This window comes from Aythya marila (genome assembly GCF_965140915.1).
Source record: "Aythya marila genome assembly, chromosome: 2".
Taxonomy (NCBI): domain Eukaryota; kingdom Metazoa; phylum Chordata; class Aves; order Anseriformes; family Anatidae; genus Aythya; species Aythya marila.
This window is the reverse complement of record NC_139043.1, coordinates 143,001,531-143,019,042: the sequence shown is the minus strand read 5'-3', so window position 1 is coordinate 143,019,042 and position 17,512 is coordinate 143,001,531. Positions and strand designations below refer to the sequence as shown.

Below are 17,512 nucleotides of genomic sequence, written 5' to 3'. Positions count from 1 at the left end.
CATGGGGAAGCCACCGTGTCTCCTGGCAGCTTGCTTCAAAGCTTAAAATGCCTTCAGTGCTGGGACGGATTTCTATTGCTGTTTGTTTCGTGGTTAACTTCCACCCTTTGATTGGTGTTGTGCCCTTTCTCGGCAGGTTGAAGAACTCTCAGCTCCTCTTCCTTCTCTCCCTGCAGAGCCACTTGGTGCTGTAATCAAGCTGCTTCTTACTCTTCTCTCAGATACGCTGAACGAGCAGAGGCCTTTAAGTGTCTCGCTGTAAGGCATTTACTGCAGTCCCTTAAATAAATTTTCTGTCCCTGTTCTCTGTCTTCAATTATTCAGCATCCTTTAAAATGCAGGGATATTAGCATTGAATGTGTTCTGGTGTCTGTCTCGCCGACTCTGGGTACACAGGGAAAATTTCTCCCTTGTTTGTACTCGGTGCTTGATGCATGTAAGGCTTCATTCACTCCTGTGTTACAGCCTCGAGTTGCTTGTCTGCGGCGACCCCGTAATCCTTTTCCGAATTGCTGCTTTCTAAAGTGAAAAGTTTCAGACGCTGGGCACTAGAGAGGATTTTGGTTTCCTGTTTTATAGTCCCTTAAACTGTATGTGAAAGATATCTGTGCTGCATGAGGATGCTAAAAAATCCTGCTCCGGGTCGGCATCTCTTCAGCCTCCAATGTCGGCAGGAATTGCTGACGAGCCCAATGCGGTCCATGAGGCACTGCCGGAGGAAGGTGCCTGTACCAAAACCCATCTGGAGTCTGTGAGAGGGAGCTGAGGGATGACATCTGCCAGGAAGTTTGCAGAGAGAGCTCACGGGCTCATTTGTACCCCCTCGGGGCATGGCACGCTGTGCCCAGTCTCAGCAGGAAATTGGCAGCCTGTTCACCAGTCAGCACAGGGTGCTGCAGCTACTGCTTACAAGAGGTAGGAAGCTGGCGTTACCCTATGTAAAAGCCTCCTTTTGGATATCTGTACATGTGGCATGCTTATCACTGGAAGGTCCAAAAAAAAACCAAAAAAACAGGAAATTGGTTTATATTACAGATTTTTAAATTCGTATCAAAATTAACACACCTGTATAAAAAAGCAGTTGCACGTTGCGCCGTGTCATCGCACAGCCTCTGCTGAAGTCAACAGCACCAGGGCAAGTCTTCCCCTCCATCTGTTAGCTGTTAGCACTTGGCCGAAGAGATGTTGTTCCTCCGACTAATCTGATCACTGCTGGCACCCCGTCCTAAACCCTTTTGTCTGGGCTATCGTGTTTTCCTTGGCAGGCTGCAAGGCGTGCCAGAGCACAGGTCTCTCTCGGACTTGTGCACTTGCATGCCGATGCCTTTCTCTTTCCATTTGTCCTCGCCACTGATGTGCTGGAGGAGGTAGAAAGAGGCAGCACAGCGCAGGGGGCATTTAGATAGCTAAAGGCTCTCTGCCAGGCAGTGCAGGCTTGCCCCACACGCAACCCAGCAGGGCTGGAGGAGATGTCTGGCCATATCCAGGGCTTTGCTGAAAGGTTTTTTTTGGGGTGGAGACTCCTCCCTTCGCAAGAGAGAGCTTTCATGTCTGCTCAATCTAATAAATAATTCCGGGACAGCTGAATTTCTTGCTTTCTTTAAAGAAGTGTAATTATTTTAAAATGACAAACCGGTCCCTTTGTTGATAAATGTTTCATATCCTTGCAGCTATGCCTGAATAGTTTGAGTAAATAATGTATTAGCTCACAAACAGACGTAGCACATTCAGGCACACACTGCCCAGCGGGCCCGGAATGCTGAAAAAACCAAGCAGATGATCAGAGCTGTGCTGAGCGCTGGGCATGGGCAATGATAGGGAGTGAGAATCGGGATCGGGATCTGGATCTGGACATAGCTCAGATGCCTGACACGGCACTGAGGCACTGGGGATTCAGATGTGAGCAGTCAGGCAGGTATGCTCAGGAAGAGCTCTCTCCTTCAAGGTGAGTTTTTCAGTTTTGGGGGTTTGCTTATTCCTCTAACTTTGCCCTCAAAAAGGGCCCAGAGTTTTGAAAAAAAGTCATTCTGCAGAAGTAATAGGTAAGGATCTTGTGTCAAGGCAGGGTGAGGCGAGAGAAGAAGAGTATGCATGAGCATCTCTGGTTTCCAGATGGAAGCCTCTGTAAATAGTGCAAAAGCACGTACATGTGAGTGTGCGTGCAGGTGCCTGTGGAAGTTTTAGATGACAGTTTTGCACACCCAGGCTGAGCCCCAGAAGTCCCCTGTGCCACCTTGGGGGGTGTGCGTGCCACCCTCCCCAGCCAGGCTGGCTGAATATAACTCCCCAGATGCAGTGTAATGCCAGCTGAAGACCACTGGGGCTTCATAAACAGCCCGGCAAAAGGTCAAAACAGCCCGAGGAAAGCCAGCTGCAGTTCCAAGCACACAGTGAGCTGCATGCAGCTCGCATTTTGCTCTGGCTCTAGGAGGGAGGAAGGGAGGGAGTCTTGCTCCGAAGGGAACTTGATGATGCAGAGACGCAGAGGAACTTTGCTCTTCTCCTAGCTGCCTTTTTTTTTTCGCTGAGAAGAGCAAATAATAGGAAACTTACCTTTTGATTTACTAAGTCAGCAGCAGTGAGTGAGCACAGAGGAGGAGCAGGCCTGCTGAGTGACGGATCACATCACGGCTCCTCTGAGGAGCACGGCCCCAGTTCCTAGGCTGGCCTGATTTAGCTTTGTGTAAGCAACACGGAGGACGGGAATGGGAGGCATCTCTGGGAAACAGCTATCAGTGCAGTCACATTTTTCTTCCTGCTATCTCCAGCTTTCTCTATTAGAAAAATAAAATGGTTTTAATAGTCAGCGTTAACTGCAATAGGAAATACATTTGCTGACTTTCCTGCCCTTCTGCATTTCACACCACTGCACTGGCTTTTTGAAGAAGTTGCTCTTCATTAAGTTCAGAAGATCAGAGCACGCTGTCCATCGCTGGAAACCCCCTTGGACTGCAGCAGTGCTGAGGTTTCACCCTAAAATTCAGAGCTATAAAATGAAAGCACACAGAATTAGGGTTTTCTTTTGTTCCTAGCTGGTGTCCTTGTCCTATTTTTAAGGTGCGCTTACCTCATTTATAAAAAAAGAAATAAAATACTTCGAGATCCTGAGATAAAGGCACACGTGAGAACTAAGGAACAACCTAAATATTGACATATCTGGATCTGTTGTGGTGTTGCCACTCATAGGGACTAAGCTGCAGCTGACTTCTTAGGAGTAAAAATAAATCACTTCTCTATTTCATTCAAAGTCGTTCCATGGATTTGCTGAACTAATTTTTCCTCCAAGCATGGTCACATTTTGGGTCAGCGTGCCTAGACGACGTGGGGCTGTGCCAGCAGTTCCTGTGTAAAGTCCCTCTTTTTTTTTTTTTTTTTTTGGAAACAAATCTAGTCATTCATAGAAATGAACTCCTGCATAATTAGAGCTGGTGTTGCACATCATCTCTGCTTTCCATTTTTAGATGCTGCAGCTAGAGGACTATAACTTTTAAAGATGCCAACAAGCCACTTAGGAGCTCGATAGCCGTAATGGGAAAATCTGTGGAGCTGAATAGAAAATGATAAGCCTCATAAGGAGTAGTTTAAAACGTTCGGTAAAGAGCTCAGCCAAACACTCAAAGCAAGAAGAGAAACAATCGCCCCTTCTAAGTCTGACCTCGGCGTTTTGCACTTTCTCTGCTGTCCCGCTGGTCCTGTCCAAATCCTGCAGGAGGTGAAAGGAGAGGATGGTGCTCTTCATGCCAGGAGGCTCTGGTGGGCCCAATTACTGGATTGTGGCATAACTGGGGGCAGAGCCCTGGTTTTATCCTTATTTTCACATGCAGGCCTTTTTGGTGTGATCAGCCATTTATAGGCTAGTTAAAACACTCGGTAACCCCAGATACCGAAGGATGAAACTCTAGAAAACTGATCCTCTTTAGCATTTTTTTACCTCAACTTTTCAATAAAGAGCTATTTAAAAATAATTAAGAAAGATGTGGAAGCCTTTTTTTTTCTGATAGACAGCAGGGAATCATTGGCTTCAGAGCCTGCAGGTGTTGGCAGGTGAGAGGTCTCACAAAGCGCCTTTCTTTTCTCTGCACTTGGAGGCTCTCAGGTATGTCCTGTAATCTCAAAATGAGGCTCGGAGGCAGATGAGCTAAGATTTGCTCCTTTGTTCAGAAAATGCAGTATGGATTTCTCTTTGTTTGGGTCTTTAATCCAAACTGATGCTTTAATAACTACAATTCCAGTAGTAGGCTTTTTTCTTTCTTTCTTTTTTTTTTTTTTTTTTTTGTAAGTTAGAGAAGAAATCAATAAGAAAACTGGTTTTGCAGTGGGAAATTACCTCAAAGATGTTCGCAGCTGGACTGTTAGAGCATTTGAGGTCAGATATTGGGCCAGCTGGGGTTATCTAGGCCAAGTGTTTGATGCTGCTTCACTGCTAGGAGAAGGCTGAAGCCTAACAAATTCGCTCTGCAAAAGAGAGGATATAATATCCCCAATTTTAAAAATGAGCTCTCTGTCAAAATGCCAAAGCACGCTATCGGGAGTTGGATATTACTTTCAACTTAATTCCACATTTCTCGATGCAAATATGGGGGAAGATGGCTCAGCAGCTGGAGCCAAGGTTCAGGGTTAGGAGCTGTTGGAGCTCTCCCCGTGGTGCGCGTGGCCTGCCGCACCGCAGCCCTGTGCCAGCTTCCCCAGCAGTGAGATGGAAATGCCGCTTTGTTCTCCCACCGACGTGCCAAGGTGCTTTATATTAAAATATTCAAAAAGTGCTCTGTGATCTCTGGAAAAATAGCAAGGGGGAGGTACCGTAATGATGCAAAGCGTTGGCGTAATTTGTTGTTAAAGGAAAAGTTGGCCTTGTCTTCACCTTGTCCAGCAGCTTTGAATCACAGAATGGCTTGGGTTGGAAGGGACCTTAAAGATCACCCAGTTCCAACTCCCCTGCCATGGGCAGGGACACCTCCCACCAGACTCATTTGGGTACTCTTGTTAAATAATCTTTAAATTAACCTTAAACATCAAGTTATGCTGGTGAGAAAATATTTGCTCCTGCGTATGACTGCTCGTCCTAGCTCGTGTGACTCCCGTGCTATACGAGCTTGTTGGCTAGCATTTGGCAGTCCGAGCCTTGTGCATGCTTTGCATGAGCCTTACAGTGCCTTCTGTGTGTATATTTAGACAAAGTGTCTCATGCTGAAAAATCATTAAAGCGTTTTGTATTTGTTAGGACATGCGTTGACTTCGACGCCTTGCGGACCCTAATGTTTCCGTGCATAACGTGGAAGTAAAGTGAATACGACTGTGATGCCACTGAAGACTTTAAAGATGATTTAGATTTCGATGGCTACTGTCCATCCTAACTGTAACAAAGCTCCTTTGTCAGCACATTAAACCGAAAACTGTACTTGCCTGTTCTTCTTTGTTAATCCGGCCCTCTGAACTAAAAGGAGGTGTTGGCACAGTTCCTTGCCCAGAAAGGAGAAAACATTTGTACCTTGACGTGAGCTGCTGAGTGCTTGCAAAGTTTCGTGTCCGTTGCTGGGCCTTGCAGCATTTTGCAGCACTTTCATGAATTTTGCAGCATTTTCAGTCCCAGCCCATTCTTGTAATTGCACTCAAGTGTTACCTGTGTGCCGAGAGTGCTGTTGATGCACGCCACCACCGTACGCAGACCGTAGCATCCCTCCTGCAGCCAGGGCAGCATGGCTGGCTGCATCTCCGGTAATGAACCAGGCTGAAAGAAATACTCCAATGGCTGCCTGTCAGCACTTGGCAAGAAAATCCTTTTTATGTTAGTTTCAAGGTCGTCAGATATCATTATAGCCAAGTATTAAAAATTTCAAAGAAAGGAGGCAGTGTGTTTGATTTATAGAATAATTATCTAGCTTTAGCTCTAACTTGGCTTTGGCAATGGTTTTGCAAGCACTCGAAAATTAAATCCATTTTTTATCGCACTACAAGGTATTATCTCACAGCAAATGATAATTAAACACCTGTGAAATCAATTAGCCCTTTAAGCAGGGAAAAAAAAAAGTTTTCCAATTATGTTTTTGCACCTCCAAACTTTCTAATTCCAGAACCAGCACTTGTGGAGAGGGAAATGAACTGTCAGCCAGCAGCCTGCTAACCAGCGGCAAGATCACCCGAGAGCATGGCGTGGCCATAAATCCCAAAGCAAGCAGTCTGTGGGGACGACACCCTTTCAAGCAGGACGCGTTAGCCTTTCGAGCTGCGACTTAGGCAGCTATCTATCTGACACACAGCTGAGCTGTCGGGTTTTCTGCAAAGATGGTTACTCACTTGGTGTTTCCAATGCCAAGTTTTGCTTGACAGTTTATTTAAAAGCCGGCATACCTTAATGGAAACCAAGCAACGAGACACGCTGTGTGACAGAGTGGGTTTCTTTTCAGCCTCTCCAGCCCATAGTTCACAGCCATCTGCATTAAGAATCACCCACAGAAAACTGGCTGATTGCTTAATAGCTGAAACTTAATATACTGGAAAACTAGGGAACGCTCTGCCATTTAGCCTCGCATTATAGGTCTTTAATATCTGTCTTTGTTGTAGCACTTGAGCTGATCCAGCTACTTTTGGAAGGTGCAGCGTGTGTCCATGGGCTTGCAGCCTCAGGGAGGGAGCCCTGGACATACTTGGTAAAGTGCCATTGCGATTTTTGGCTCGTGAAGGAAAAAACAGCTCTAGTCCCATCTGACATCTACAGCGGTATGTGCTGATCCTCCCTGCCAAGATGAGCTCCAGCATCTTCCAAAAGATGGATTATGTGTGGCGCTGCTAAAATATATGCTGCTGGGTTGAGGCCATGGCGTTCAGTTCGGTTTCTGCTCCTGTGCTCTCCTCCATCTGAGGCACCGTACGGCCAGCTCTCGGCGGGTGCTGTGTCCCCAGAGAGGAGGGAGGCAGGCGAGGATGCTGGGGGTGGCATTCCCAGGGTCTGCCCAGCAGTCATCTCTATCTCAGGTTGTCCATCTGTGAAATGGAGCTGATGGTGATGTCCTGTATCAGTGATCAGAGGATTGTGTAGGAAAATACGTACACTGCTTTGTGATGAAGCGTGGTGGTGATAAGCATTACATCTGAGTAGCTGGACGTGTGTGCTGGTTTAAACAGCCTGCCGTCTTTTCAGACCTCTTTTTGGTCAGTGCCGATTGTTGCTTTTATAAACAACACAGTTTATATTAAAATTGGTAGCGCAGACGTTTCCCAGGGTCGTTTATAGAAGTGTAGTGACATGGGGAAATGCTTTAGCTGTGAGGAGGAATGCGTGGCATGGCTGAGTCACGGCGGAGCCTCCGCCGCCTGCCTGCCTTGGGATAACGGGGAACCAGGAATCCCAAGCAGCCGCCTGATCCACGGGCTGACGGATGGCACCCCACAAAAATAAAAAAGTGGGGGGAAGCGACAGAAACAACGCGTTGGGTCAAGAAATTAAAACTGTAAGAGCCCTTTGCTGAGCGACATTTCTCCTCCTGGTAATTGCCTGCGCAGCGTTTCGGTGTTTACACCTGCGTGATAGATGGGGCCGGCCGTGTTTTCCCAGCTCTGGGTGGTAGCAGGGAGGGGATATTTCAATTAAAGCGTGAATACATTAGGATTGATTACAAATAGAGCTATTTGTTTATGCTGCCTAAAAAAAAAGGTATTAGCTGAGAACGCGGTGCACTTAATCATTGTGGAAGGAAACCTGAAAGTTAATAAAACATACTGCTGATCCTTACCGAGGGATGCGAGCTTTGGGTTCATTCCGTAGCTATTTTAGTTTTAAAACCCCAACTGTGACTTTAAAGGCATATGCAGTTTGGATTTTGACATGTCTGGATGATGCAGCTGAGGCCCAGTCCGAGCTGTCCCTAAAATTGGCAGCAAAATGTTACCTCGGTGCAGACGTGCCGCAGGAAGGAAAGCTGGAGCAAGAGCAGTAAGCGCGTGTCCCCCTTCCAAGGCCGTCTTCAAGCCAAGAAACCAGGAGCTTTTGGAAATAAACAGCCTCCAAGCAAAGCAGCAAACTCCTCTCAAAGCTTTTCCTACAATAAATGCTCCGGGGGATCAACCTACCTAAAGGGGAGGACCAGGATGAGGCAGCAGAAACCAGGGTGTGCTGGTTTGCGGGAGGTGGCTGCTGCTCCTGTTTCTTACGTGAAGGTGGGCCCCAAAAACCCTCCCTCATGTCTGGGTTTGCCTCCCAGAGGTCTCACTGAGATCAGTCGGTGAAGATCAGGGGGAAGTCAAGCCCATGATGGAAGCGATGTTGGTGTTTACCACAGGTACCAGGTCAGCACTGAAGGGAAAAGTTCCCTGCAAGCGGTTGTTGTGGGTTGTTCACACCCAGTGAAGGGCAGCGGGGCCCCGTGACTGTGGTGCCTCACAACAGCCCATAGCACATGTTGGCCCCATTCTGTGCACACTCTTTCATACTTAGTGCTGTTTCTGGTTTTGTTTCTGTGGGCCTCTTGTGCCAACACCTCTAGACTTGCCTTGCAGTGGCCCTGAAGCTGCATGTCCACCTCATGGCCTGTAGGTTCCCTCACCACACGATGCTTTGGTAGCTAATGCCGTCTCCAAGCCCATATTTAAACACCTGGGGCTATCTTCTCTCTTTCAGTTACGTCAGTGCTGCCCACAAACTAGTAGTAGTAAAATTGGCCTGTAGTATTTAAGGGTTTCAAAGCAATAAGTACCTCGTCCCAGGGTGTTGGCTGAGGGGAATTAAACTGGGAACCAGTCCTTTCGCACTGTGCTCCGAGATGGTGTTGAGTCACCTTAAAAGATTCAGGCTGAAATTGCAGAGAAATTTGTCCCTGAGAAGAAAGCCAGTGCAATTCATGAACTGCAGCATCTCTTGATGGAATTTGCTTTACTCCGGGTCTGCTCGTGTTACATTTGCGGGTTCTCCCTGAAGTGAGTGGAAATTTTGTGCCCATACATCAAGGTTAGGATGAGGCTCTCTCTCCCTGTATGCATGATGTAGATAAATTACTTGATGACCATGAACCATGCTATTCCAGAGCTAAGCAATAAATCACAGGTTCAGCTTTAAAAGGAACAAACAGGAGCAAGATCCTAACTGGTTTTCGGGTGGGAAATGGTCGACAAATGCCTTTTACTTGCTTTCGAAAATCTATCCTAATACCAGCAAATCAGATATGAAAGAAAGAGGGCCCGATATAAAACCCCGCTGACATATGGAGGTCTCACTTCCACTGCCCTTGGCCTCTGCTTTTCCTTTGTGCTCTGATTCTGCCATTGACGTTTTGTGGATATCGTTGCATTCCGGGGTATTAACAGGATTTTACATTTTTAGCTAGCTATTGATAGCTACCATTAGAATCCACCAGTCCCCAGGAGTTATATAGGAGTTATGACTGGTGTATTTTAGCCCTACGGGGTATTCTATTTTTGGTATTTATTAAGATTTTCTGTCATACAATATACAGTAAAAGCAACGAGTCTCAGACCTACTATGCGAAAATGAATGCTTAAAAATGGCAAGGGTTTTTTTTTTTGGCATTCCAGTTTCTTGATGTTTTCCCCCATGTGCTGTGTCACTGCTGACTGCTGAGCTGAGACTTTAGGTGCCGATCAATGTCCCGCACCGAGAAAAGGAAATTACTGCCACTCACATGGGATATATATATATGTGTTTTAACCAAAGTTGGGATACGATTTAAAAAAAAATGTACTTTGAAGTCTGTTTTGTAGTTTTAATTAATGCAGCGAGGGTTTTTATTTTACTCTCAGTGGAGATAATCTTAATCCATTCACAGTGACCTTTTCTTGTGCAAATTAGTTGTACACGCTTGTTTAAGCAAATGGGCCTTTGCAAGATGTCTCTTCCTAAAGACGGAGCTTATAATTGAAAATTGGCTTACTCCCATCTGTCTGGCCTGGGTGAGAATACAAACATAGATCTGGAGTTTTTTATATATAAAAGTGTAATCATATACATACTTATATATATATCCGTATCCATATCCACAAATGCAAAAAACTTGCTGTGCCTGCAGGCTGTGATTAAATTAGATTCTTAGTGTTAGGAAATTTCGGTGTCACAAGTTGGTGTCAAAATAATGTCTTGTCTCCAGAGTTGAGGAAACCCTTCAGAAAGGAGGGGTGTTTAATCCTGAGCCCTTTGTCTCAGGAGGAGCGTTGCAGCGAGGTCAATGCCATTTGCAGTTGTACAGGTTTGCCAGAAGTACAATTAGCTAATAACTGGCTGGAAACTGTGGGGATCTGATGGTGGTTTTTTTTTTGGTAAATGGTTTTGTAGTGATTGATGGAATCGGGGGAATAAACAGAAGTATCTTAAAGATGTAATTCGGAGGAGCAGGGGTCACTGCAGCTATGTGGTTAATTGCTAAAATTTGGCTGCCAAAGCAGTTTATCCCTCCTTCTCCTCTCACCACACTCCACAATAACCACCTAGAGAGTCATTGTGGCCCCCTTCGCTTTGTCAGTGCCTGGTTGATAAGGGAAGACTTGTGTGGCAGAGTTTGAGTATTTTTTTGCTTTGTACAAACCCCTTATGCGGAAATGAACACAGTTGTGCGTGACTTGGACTGAATCTGAATAGAAATCAGACTCACAGGGGTGCAGTGACGACGCTTTGGGTATAAAAGCATTTAATCTAAGTTTATTGTTAAGAGTTCATGCACACCTACTTACACAGACGTGGCTGATTTCTGCGAAGGCGGAATGATTCCCTTCGTTCTCGGTTTCAGTGCTGCTGTCCCAGTGCTCTCCCGTGGTGGCTGCTCCTTGGGGAGACCAAAGAGGGGCGAGCACGATGGTCACACACGTGCACACACACGTGTGCACACAGGGGAGGGAGCTGGTTAACCTGATGGAGAGCCATCCTGGTCAGAGATGATTTTATCCAGACGTGTCTCAACAGCTGTTTGCATTTTCATGCCCAGTTACTCGAGGACTCGCCGCTAATTGAATTTTCTCTTTTCTCCCCTGTTCTTGTTAGGTATGATTACCGTGAAATGCTGCACAATGCCACTTTCTGTCTGGTTCCCCGTGGCCGCAGGCTTGGCTCGTTCAGGTTTCTGGAAGCCTTGCAGGTAAGAGCTGCAGCTTAAAGCACTGCCTGTGCTGGCTGCAATTCAGCATGCAATAGCAGGGAGGTGGGGAGGGGAGAAACGTGTTTCATTTCCCTCATGGACAGTAATCCACTTTGCGAAAGCCTCTATTCATACTTCTGGAGCAATTGGCAGCTTCTTCCCGGGGGGGCTGAGCACTGCACTCGTCTGCAGGCTGAGTTGCGTTACCTCCAGCAAAAGGGTTTCCCTGGAGGTGGTGGGGCTGGGAGGTTGGACCGGCCTAGAGCACAATTTTGTCAAGCTGCGAGACTTCCCGTGGGGGACACTGACCTCCAGCAGTAAGGCCTGGAGCAGTGAAGTAGCTCTTCCTTTCCACTTAGCCAAAAGAGACCTGCACCTGCATCATCTCCCTTGCATTACTGCTTGCTGAACATGCCAAAGGCGGCCCAGAGGTTGTAGACCCCAGATGGAAGCATCACATAAAGGTGGATGTAGGGAGCATACAGTGTGTTTGGGACTTCACCCAAATCCCCTTGACCTTTTAAAAGCATTTTGGTTATAATTTCCCTTTTTTTGCTGTTGGCTAGCCAGGCTCAGCAGCACAGCCATCAGGTTTCTGTCCCAGGCCTGACACTGACCTGAGACAGCTGTGGACAGCATGACCTTGTTTTTTTGCCAGCATCAGCTCATCCCCAGGGTCCTGGATCTTCAGTCACCTGTACTAAGCATCTTGGGAGGTGCTGCGGCTGCCCTCTGGGACTTGCATCTGGATTTCATTTACATGGGAGCCAGAGCTGAGGGAGGTGGAGGCTGGGGAGCTTCTTGGTGTTGGTTAGAAGGCAAACGAGGACACCTTACAGGGCCCTGATGTCATTTTGCCATTTGGGAGGTGTCCCAGCATTGGCAGTAAAGCTGAATGTCATCACAACACTTTTCCTCATCAACCACAAAATGCCCCAGCTGTGATGACAGGGCATTGTTCACTGTAATGCAGAGCAGGATTCGGGTACCTAAGTTTAGATGTATGATGTCATTTTTGAAGCCCGGGGGTACCCTGCTGGTTTTCTGGGGCTTTTCCCCAAGGATTCAGGTCCCCCATTAGGTTCTGTCACATCTTCCAGCTGTGGATGGGTGTCCTGGATATCCTAGAGCATCTCAAATGCATCAGACACTTAGGTTTAGCTGCTGAACCCCACATCTACTGGAGATCCAGGTTCTGGGCTGTCAGTTCCCTAGCAGAAGGTAAAGAGCCCACAAAGTGCTGTTCCTTCCCCAGCCTCTTCAGAGGAAGAAGTGGGACCAGCTTCTTCGGGATGATAAGCGGCTTCAGATCCTTCCAAAAAGCACTGCTCAGCTCTTTTCTTGAGTAGGCCACCAGTCATGTAGCTGCTGTTGGATAAATCGTCTCGGGAGGAGACTGCAGAGAGCATACCTCACTGCACGGAACTTGGAGGCTCCAGGTCGACCATGATAAAATGCAGGCACTGAGGATTTTCCTAGCAGGCTAGCAGCAGTATACACTGATTATGATGAATTCCCAATTTTTGTCTGGCTGCAGGGCATGTTGAAAGACATAATCCACATTAGTGGAATGTTTTAAACATGAAAACACATTGCTAAGTGTTTTCTGCTTGGCTTTTTTCATGCGCTAATGTCATTTCCTTGCAGAAGATCACAGTTCTTTGCACATTGTAAGCACTGCTGTAATGCAGAGACGTGACTAGTCTAAGATCCTCTGTGTAATATACGTTACAAAGGAAGGTAGAGCAGTCTGGAAAGTTCCCCTTAATGCTATCTTTCGTGAGGTACAGGGGGACAGACCCCAGTCTAGGCTAGACTCAGAGCATGCAAGCTTGGCTTGATCCAAAAGAAAATGAACCAGAGCACGGGCTGATGCCGATCCTCTGGTAAGAGGTTCTTTCATCACTTCAACAGGCTTTTGGCTGGGATCTTACACTGTCACCCAGCCGACCAGAATGCAGTGGCAATCGTTTATTTATGGAAATACCGCACTGTTTACTGAATATTTGCAAACTTGCTCTCAGTGCAAAGGAACTTGCATGACTCGTAAAGGATAAAACAATTTAGACAAACCATACTGGTGAGAAATAGATACTAAACTTACACACTTTTTGTTTCTTTTAAGACAGAAAGCAATTATTATTTTTGTAGACAGGTGATGACGGATGGGTTGTGTTTGTGCAGTTGCTTCTATTCAGAGAGCTGATATCAAACAGGATGGGGAATTCACTCCTCCTAGGTGGAAGAAGTGCTCTGGAATTAAATTTGATATATATTTTCTGTAGGGTTGTCTTACAACATATTATAAAAATTGAGGGAGCTAGCTCCCCGCTGAATGGTTCACAAAGCAGCGAAGAAGGCAATCATTTTGTGTTAAATTCTCCAGGGTTATATTTACAGAATTTTAACAGCTCTGTCCTCATCTGTCAGCATAAGCACTGGATTTCTAATGCCGCTCTCCACGCAAAGCCCACCTTTTGAATAAGCCCCAAATGGAAAACGGTGAACATTTTGGCTGTGGTCTCTAGCTTCTTTGCCATATTGCCTTGCCTTCTGACGGCGTGGCGCGAGCGCTGGGGCAGAACTGGTGCAGAAAGCAGGAATCAAACAGGAATCTCATTGGCATGAGCCTTGAGGCTTGTGCCAAGTGTTGGCCGGCCACGGGTAAGCCCGCTAACGAGTGCAATGGCTCTGTGTGCAGGCTGCCTGCGTACCCGTGATGCTCAGCAATGGATGGGAGCTGCCCTTCTCGGAAGTGATTGATTGGAAGCAGGCTGCCGTCATCGGGGATGAGAGATTGCTATTACAGGTAAGAAAAAGACGGCGGCCTTCAGCAGATCGGTGGATTATTGCCGCCGCCGTCTAAATGGATGGGGAAGATGAATCCGAAAGGTCAGGGCTGTAAAAGAATTTTTATCATGAAGGGAGTGTCTGTGTCACGCCGGCGATGAACTCATTTAATGTGACATCATTCACGGCCTGACCTGAAGGTCATTGCAGCCACCAGGCCGCGTGCTTCAACACAGGAGGCTTCTTCATTTTCCCTCTGGTGGGGAGCGCCTGGGTCACTCTCTGAGGCAGGGCCATCCCACACTGGTGCTGCAGTGAGGGAGAAGACATCTGAAGGGCATTTTTGCTCCTGTCCTTCAGAAAAAGTTGGATCCTGGGGCTCCACCAGTGCCATGTATCTGGCTGGAAGGGGCTGGCGGGGCTCCTCACTCAGGCAAAGGGGTCTTGTCTCAGTCCCTGTAAATGCCTAACAGTTTTGTGGAAGCAGAACCTTTCTGAAGAACAGCTTTTTGAAAGATGTCTTCAGAAAGACACCGTTGTCTTTCTGAGGCAGTGTTCACATCACTTTATTGTTAATCTCCCTGAGATCATGCAACAAAAGTGAGCCAAGGAATTAGAAATGCCCTGCTTACCTTCAGTATCTGCTTTTGTCTTTAAATTCACTAGATATTTTCTTCTGTTTCCCTGGCAGACGTATTTTTTTTTAAGGTATGGAGAGAAATGGGTATTAGGAAAAGTTCTTGAAAAATTGGCAGCATTTGCTGAAATGCCATCGCCCAGCGTGAAGCTGAGATCCACGAGATCGGGAATAGCCACCAAATTGCTGTGCGTCTCCTATCTAGTCATTTCTGTGTCAGCACCACTGACGTGCTTCCTGACCTCTTGAAAATGTTTTTCTAGGGAGACAGCAACGTTTCAAACTTTTTTTTTCTTCACAAAAAATGGATTTTACAGCTTTTGGGTAGCTGTCTGCACTGCACACTGTGCACTAGTGCACGCTGGCTTATCCCACAGTAAGAGAGGTTTTGTTATTACTAAATTTAGCTCATTTCCAAAGAGGCAAGGTATCACTATCCATGGAGAGAAGCATTCAAAGGCACGAGTGTGTTAGGACCCAGAAATTGAAGTACCTTTAAAAATCTCCTTAGATGCCTTCTTACTTGTCCGAAGATGTAAATATTCGTAAAGAGCTGGCCTAGCAAGCCTTGCAAAGTGCTGCCTGTTGCCATTAATGAGACACAATCTGCAATTTAAAAAAAAAAAAAGAAAAAAGAAATTTGATTTTTTGCTTTCATGGACAGCATGTTTTTCCGAGCAAAATTATTTCTGCCTTTAAATCATAATAATTTGCTGATCTTCACGCTTTCCGGTAACATGCCATTCGTTCTCCTCACAGCTGCTTCCATATTGAACAGCTACTGCACCATTATTAACAGTGTTTTTAAAGAGCTGGCAGAGGGCCTGAATGTCTGCTCTGGGAAATGTTTTTGTGATGTTACAGTTTTTCATTTCCTGTTTTAGAGCAGCTCGGATGTTTTTATTTGCATATTCTCCTCATCACAGCGCTAGGAGACCTTAATCCAGCCTTTCTGCATTTATTTTTGTGGGGTGGTTTTTCTCCTTCCCCCACTTCTTACTGAAATGACCTTTTATTAAGACGTCATCCAGTTCTAGTAATTCCAGTGTAATCCTGCCAGATTAGTATTAATACATCATTTTCCCCACCTGTCTCTCTGGACAAGTAGATTAATAACTAATAAGCAAATGCAGTTAAAGTGGGAGCCCTGATTTTCCTTTCCAGCTGTTGCAACAGAGCAGGCACCAAGGCTTTTTTTAAACCTTGGCACCGTGTTTGCAGGCACTCGCAGGCACAGGCTGGTCTGGAAAACCTGAGCTTCGTGCAGTAACCTTCACTGGCAGGGCAGCCTTCGCGCTCAGGGGCCCTAGCAGCAAAAGAGTATTGATTTCACTTCTTGCTCTCACATGTAGCACACATGCAAGGTTGCACAAAATGCAATAAAATGATTAACTTTATAGAAAAAGTGCCATGTTGCCACCGGGAAGGGACTTTGATTGTCTCTTTACTCTTGGTAATGAGCATGGATGTGGTCTGTGGACAGCCGGTACAGATAGCATTCATTATCCCCCTATTTATTGGAACTTACTGGAAAGGTAATGAAAAGAAAGAATATTCACCCCTCAAAATAAAATTTCATACAGTTAAATATCATTCTGCCACAGTGATGGAACTGATTAGAAAAACATGCACTAAAGCCTGGCTTTGGCTTCCGTCTTTCATACTTGCTTGAAAGGAATGTTTTAGCTAAAGACATACAGGGACCATAGCAGAGGAACAAAACGCACCACCCTTGACATTGTGACCATTTCCTTCTGCAGCCCTTGCTCTCTGAAGCTCAAATTCTGTTTCATACTTAGCAGGTCTTAGAGAGTGAATGCAAACAATGCAGTTACAAATTTACTGATTCTCCTGGAAATTCATTACTTATAAATTCTTAGAATCTCAAATTTTCCCCAGGAAAATGTTTCATGTGAAGTCGTTTGATTCAGAAGTTCCTGTAACCAAATACTGATCCTTGCCACTTCTCAGAATATTTTAGGAATAAGCAAATGTGTTTTGATCAGGAAAGGGCGGATGTGTTGGGCTGCAAGTAACCTTCAGAGCGAGCTGGGATGTGCAAAAAAGCAACACACGACAAAAGTACACGCTTTTACAGCTCATGATTGAAGTAAAAGCTCTGTGAAAAATGACTGTCTGAGAATGAGGTGGCCTAATTTGAAATCACAAGAAAGTAGGTGCAAAAGCACAGCTCCTCGTTCCTAGAAGAAAGGAGTACAGATAAGCAAAATATCTTAGAGGCCTTCCTGGTTCTGTGAGTAGCCCTTGTAATTGAAGCAAATTGCAGTTAAACTCCCTTGATGATGTCAATTTGCATTGTCAAAGTAGCGTGCTGGAGGCATTGGTCGAGGTCCTAAGAAGTTAACCAGTGGCACATACACCCATTAGCTTCCCTCCAGCATGGAAGGGGGGTGTGGGGATGGGGAGAGAAGCAGAAGGGAAGCCCTCCCCTTCCGATCCAGTCATCTTTACATTTTGTGATCACAAAGCATTGCAGCAGGGCGATTTGGTTTTCCTTTGCAAGGCAACTTACACCAGAATTAGAGTGTTGCTTCAACGGAGAAGGGAGAAAAAGCAGCAGTGTTTTCCCTCGTGAATAACAGGTGTTGTGGGAGACATTATTCCTTCCACCCACGATAATTAGTAAAATGCAGTTTGATCCGCAGGCTCCCCAAAAGCGAAGTCTTGCTTCAGATGTTCTCCTCAGGGCACTTAGCGTTGCCATGCTGCGGTAAATGCAATCGCAGATCCCTTTAATGTGCTCTGAGAGTGGGGATTATTGCTGGGCCCAGAAGTCCTGCAGGTACCAGTTTGTGAAACTGCCGGTCCGTGAAACGCGTTGTGCGGGAGGGATCTGCGCAGAGCTCCTCGCTGTGCCACGCCGCAGTGCTGGGGAGGGGGGAGAGAAGCAACCCAAAACCGAGAGAAAGCAAATAAAAACAAATAAATCGTGTATTCCACAGCGGGCCGGTACCAAAGGTCGTGAGGGGCTGTGTTTCATCTGTGTCTC

At 46.2% G+C, this 17,512-nt stretch overlaps 1 protein-coding gene across 1 annotated transcript in view; it reads left to right on the top strand.

The window, feature by feature from the left end:
• Nucleotides 1-17,512, top strand: part of EXT1 (exostosin glycosyltransferase 1) — a 163,792-nt gene that overhangs the window by 127,782 nt on the left and 18,498 nt on the right. Inside the window, exons 2-3 of the mRNA XM_082753389.1 lie at nucleotides 10,982-11,075; nucleotides 13,777-13,884. Coding sequence (XP_082609515.1) covers nucleotides 10,982-11,075; nucleotides 13,777-13,884 — 202 coding nt within the window. The remainder of the gene's footprint in view (nucleotides 1-10,981; nucleotides 11,076-13,776; nucleotides 13,885-17,512) is intronic.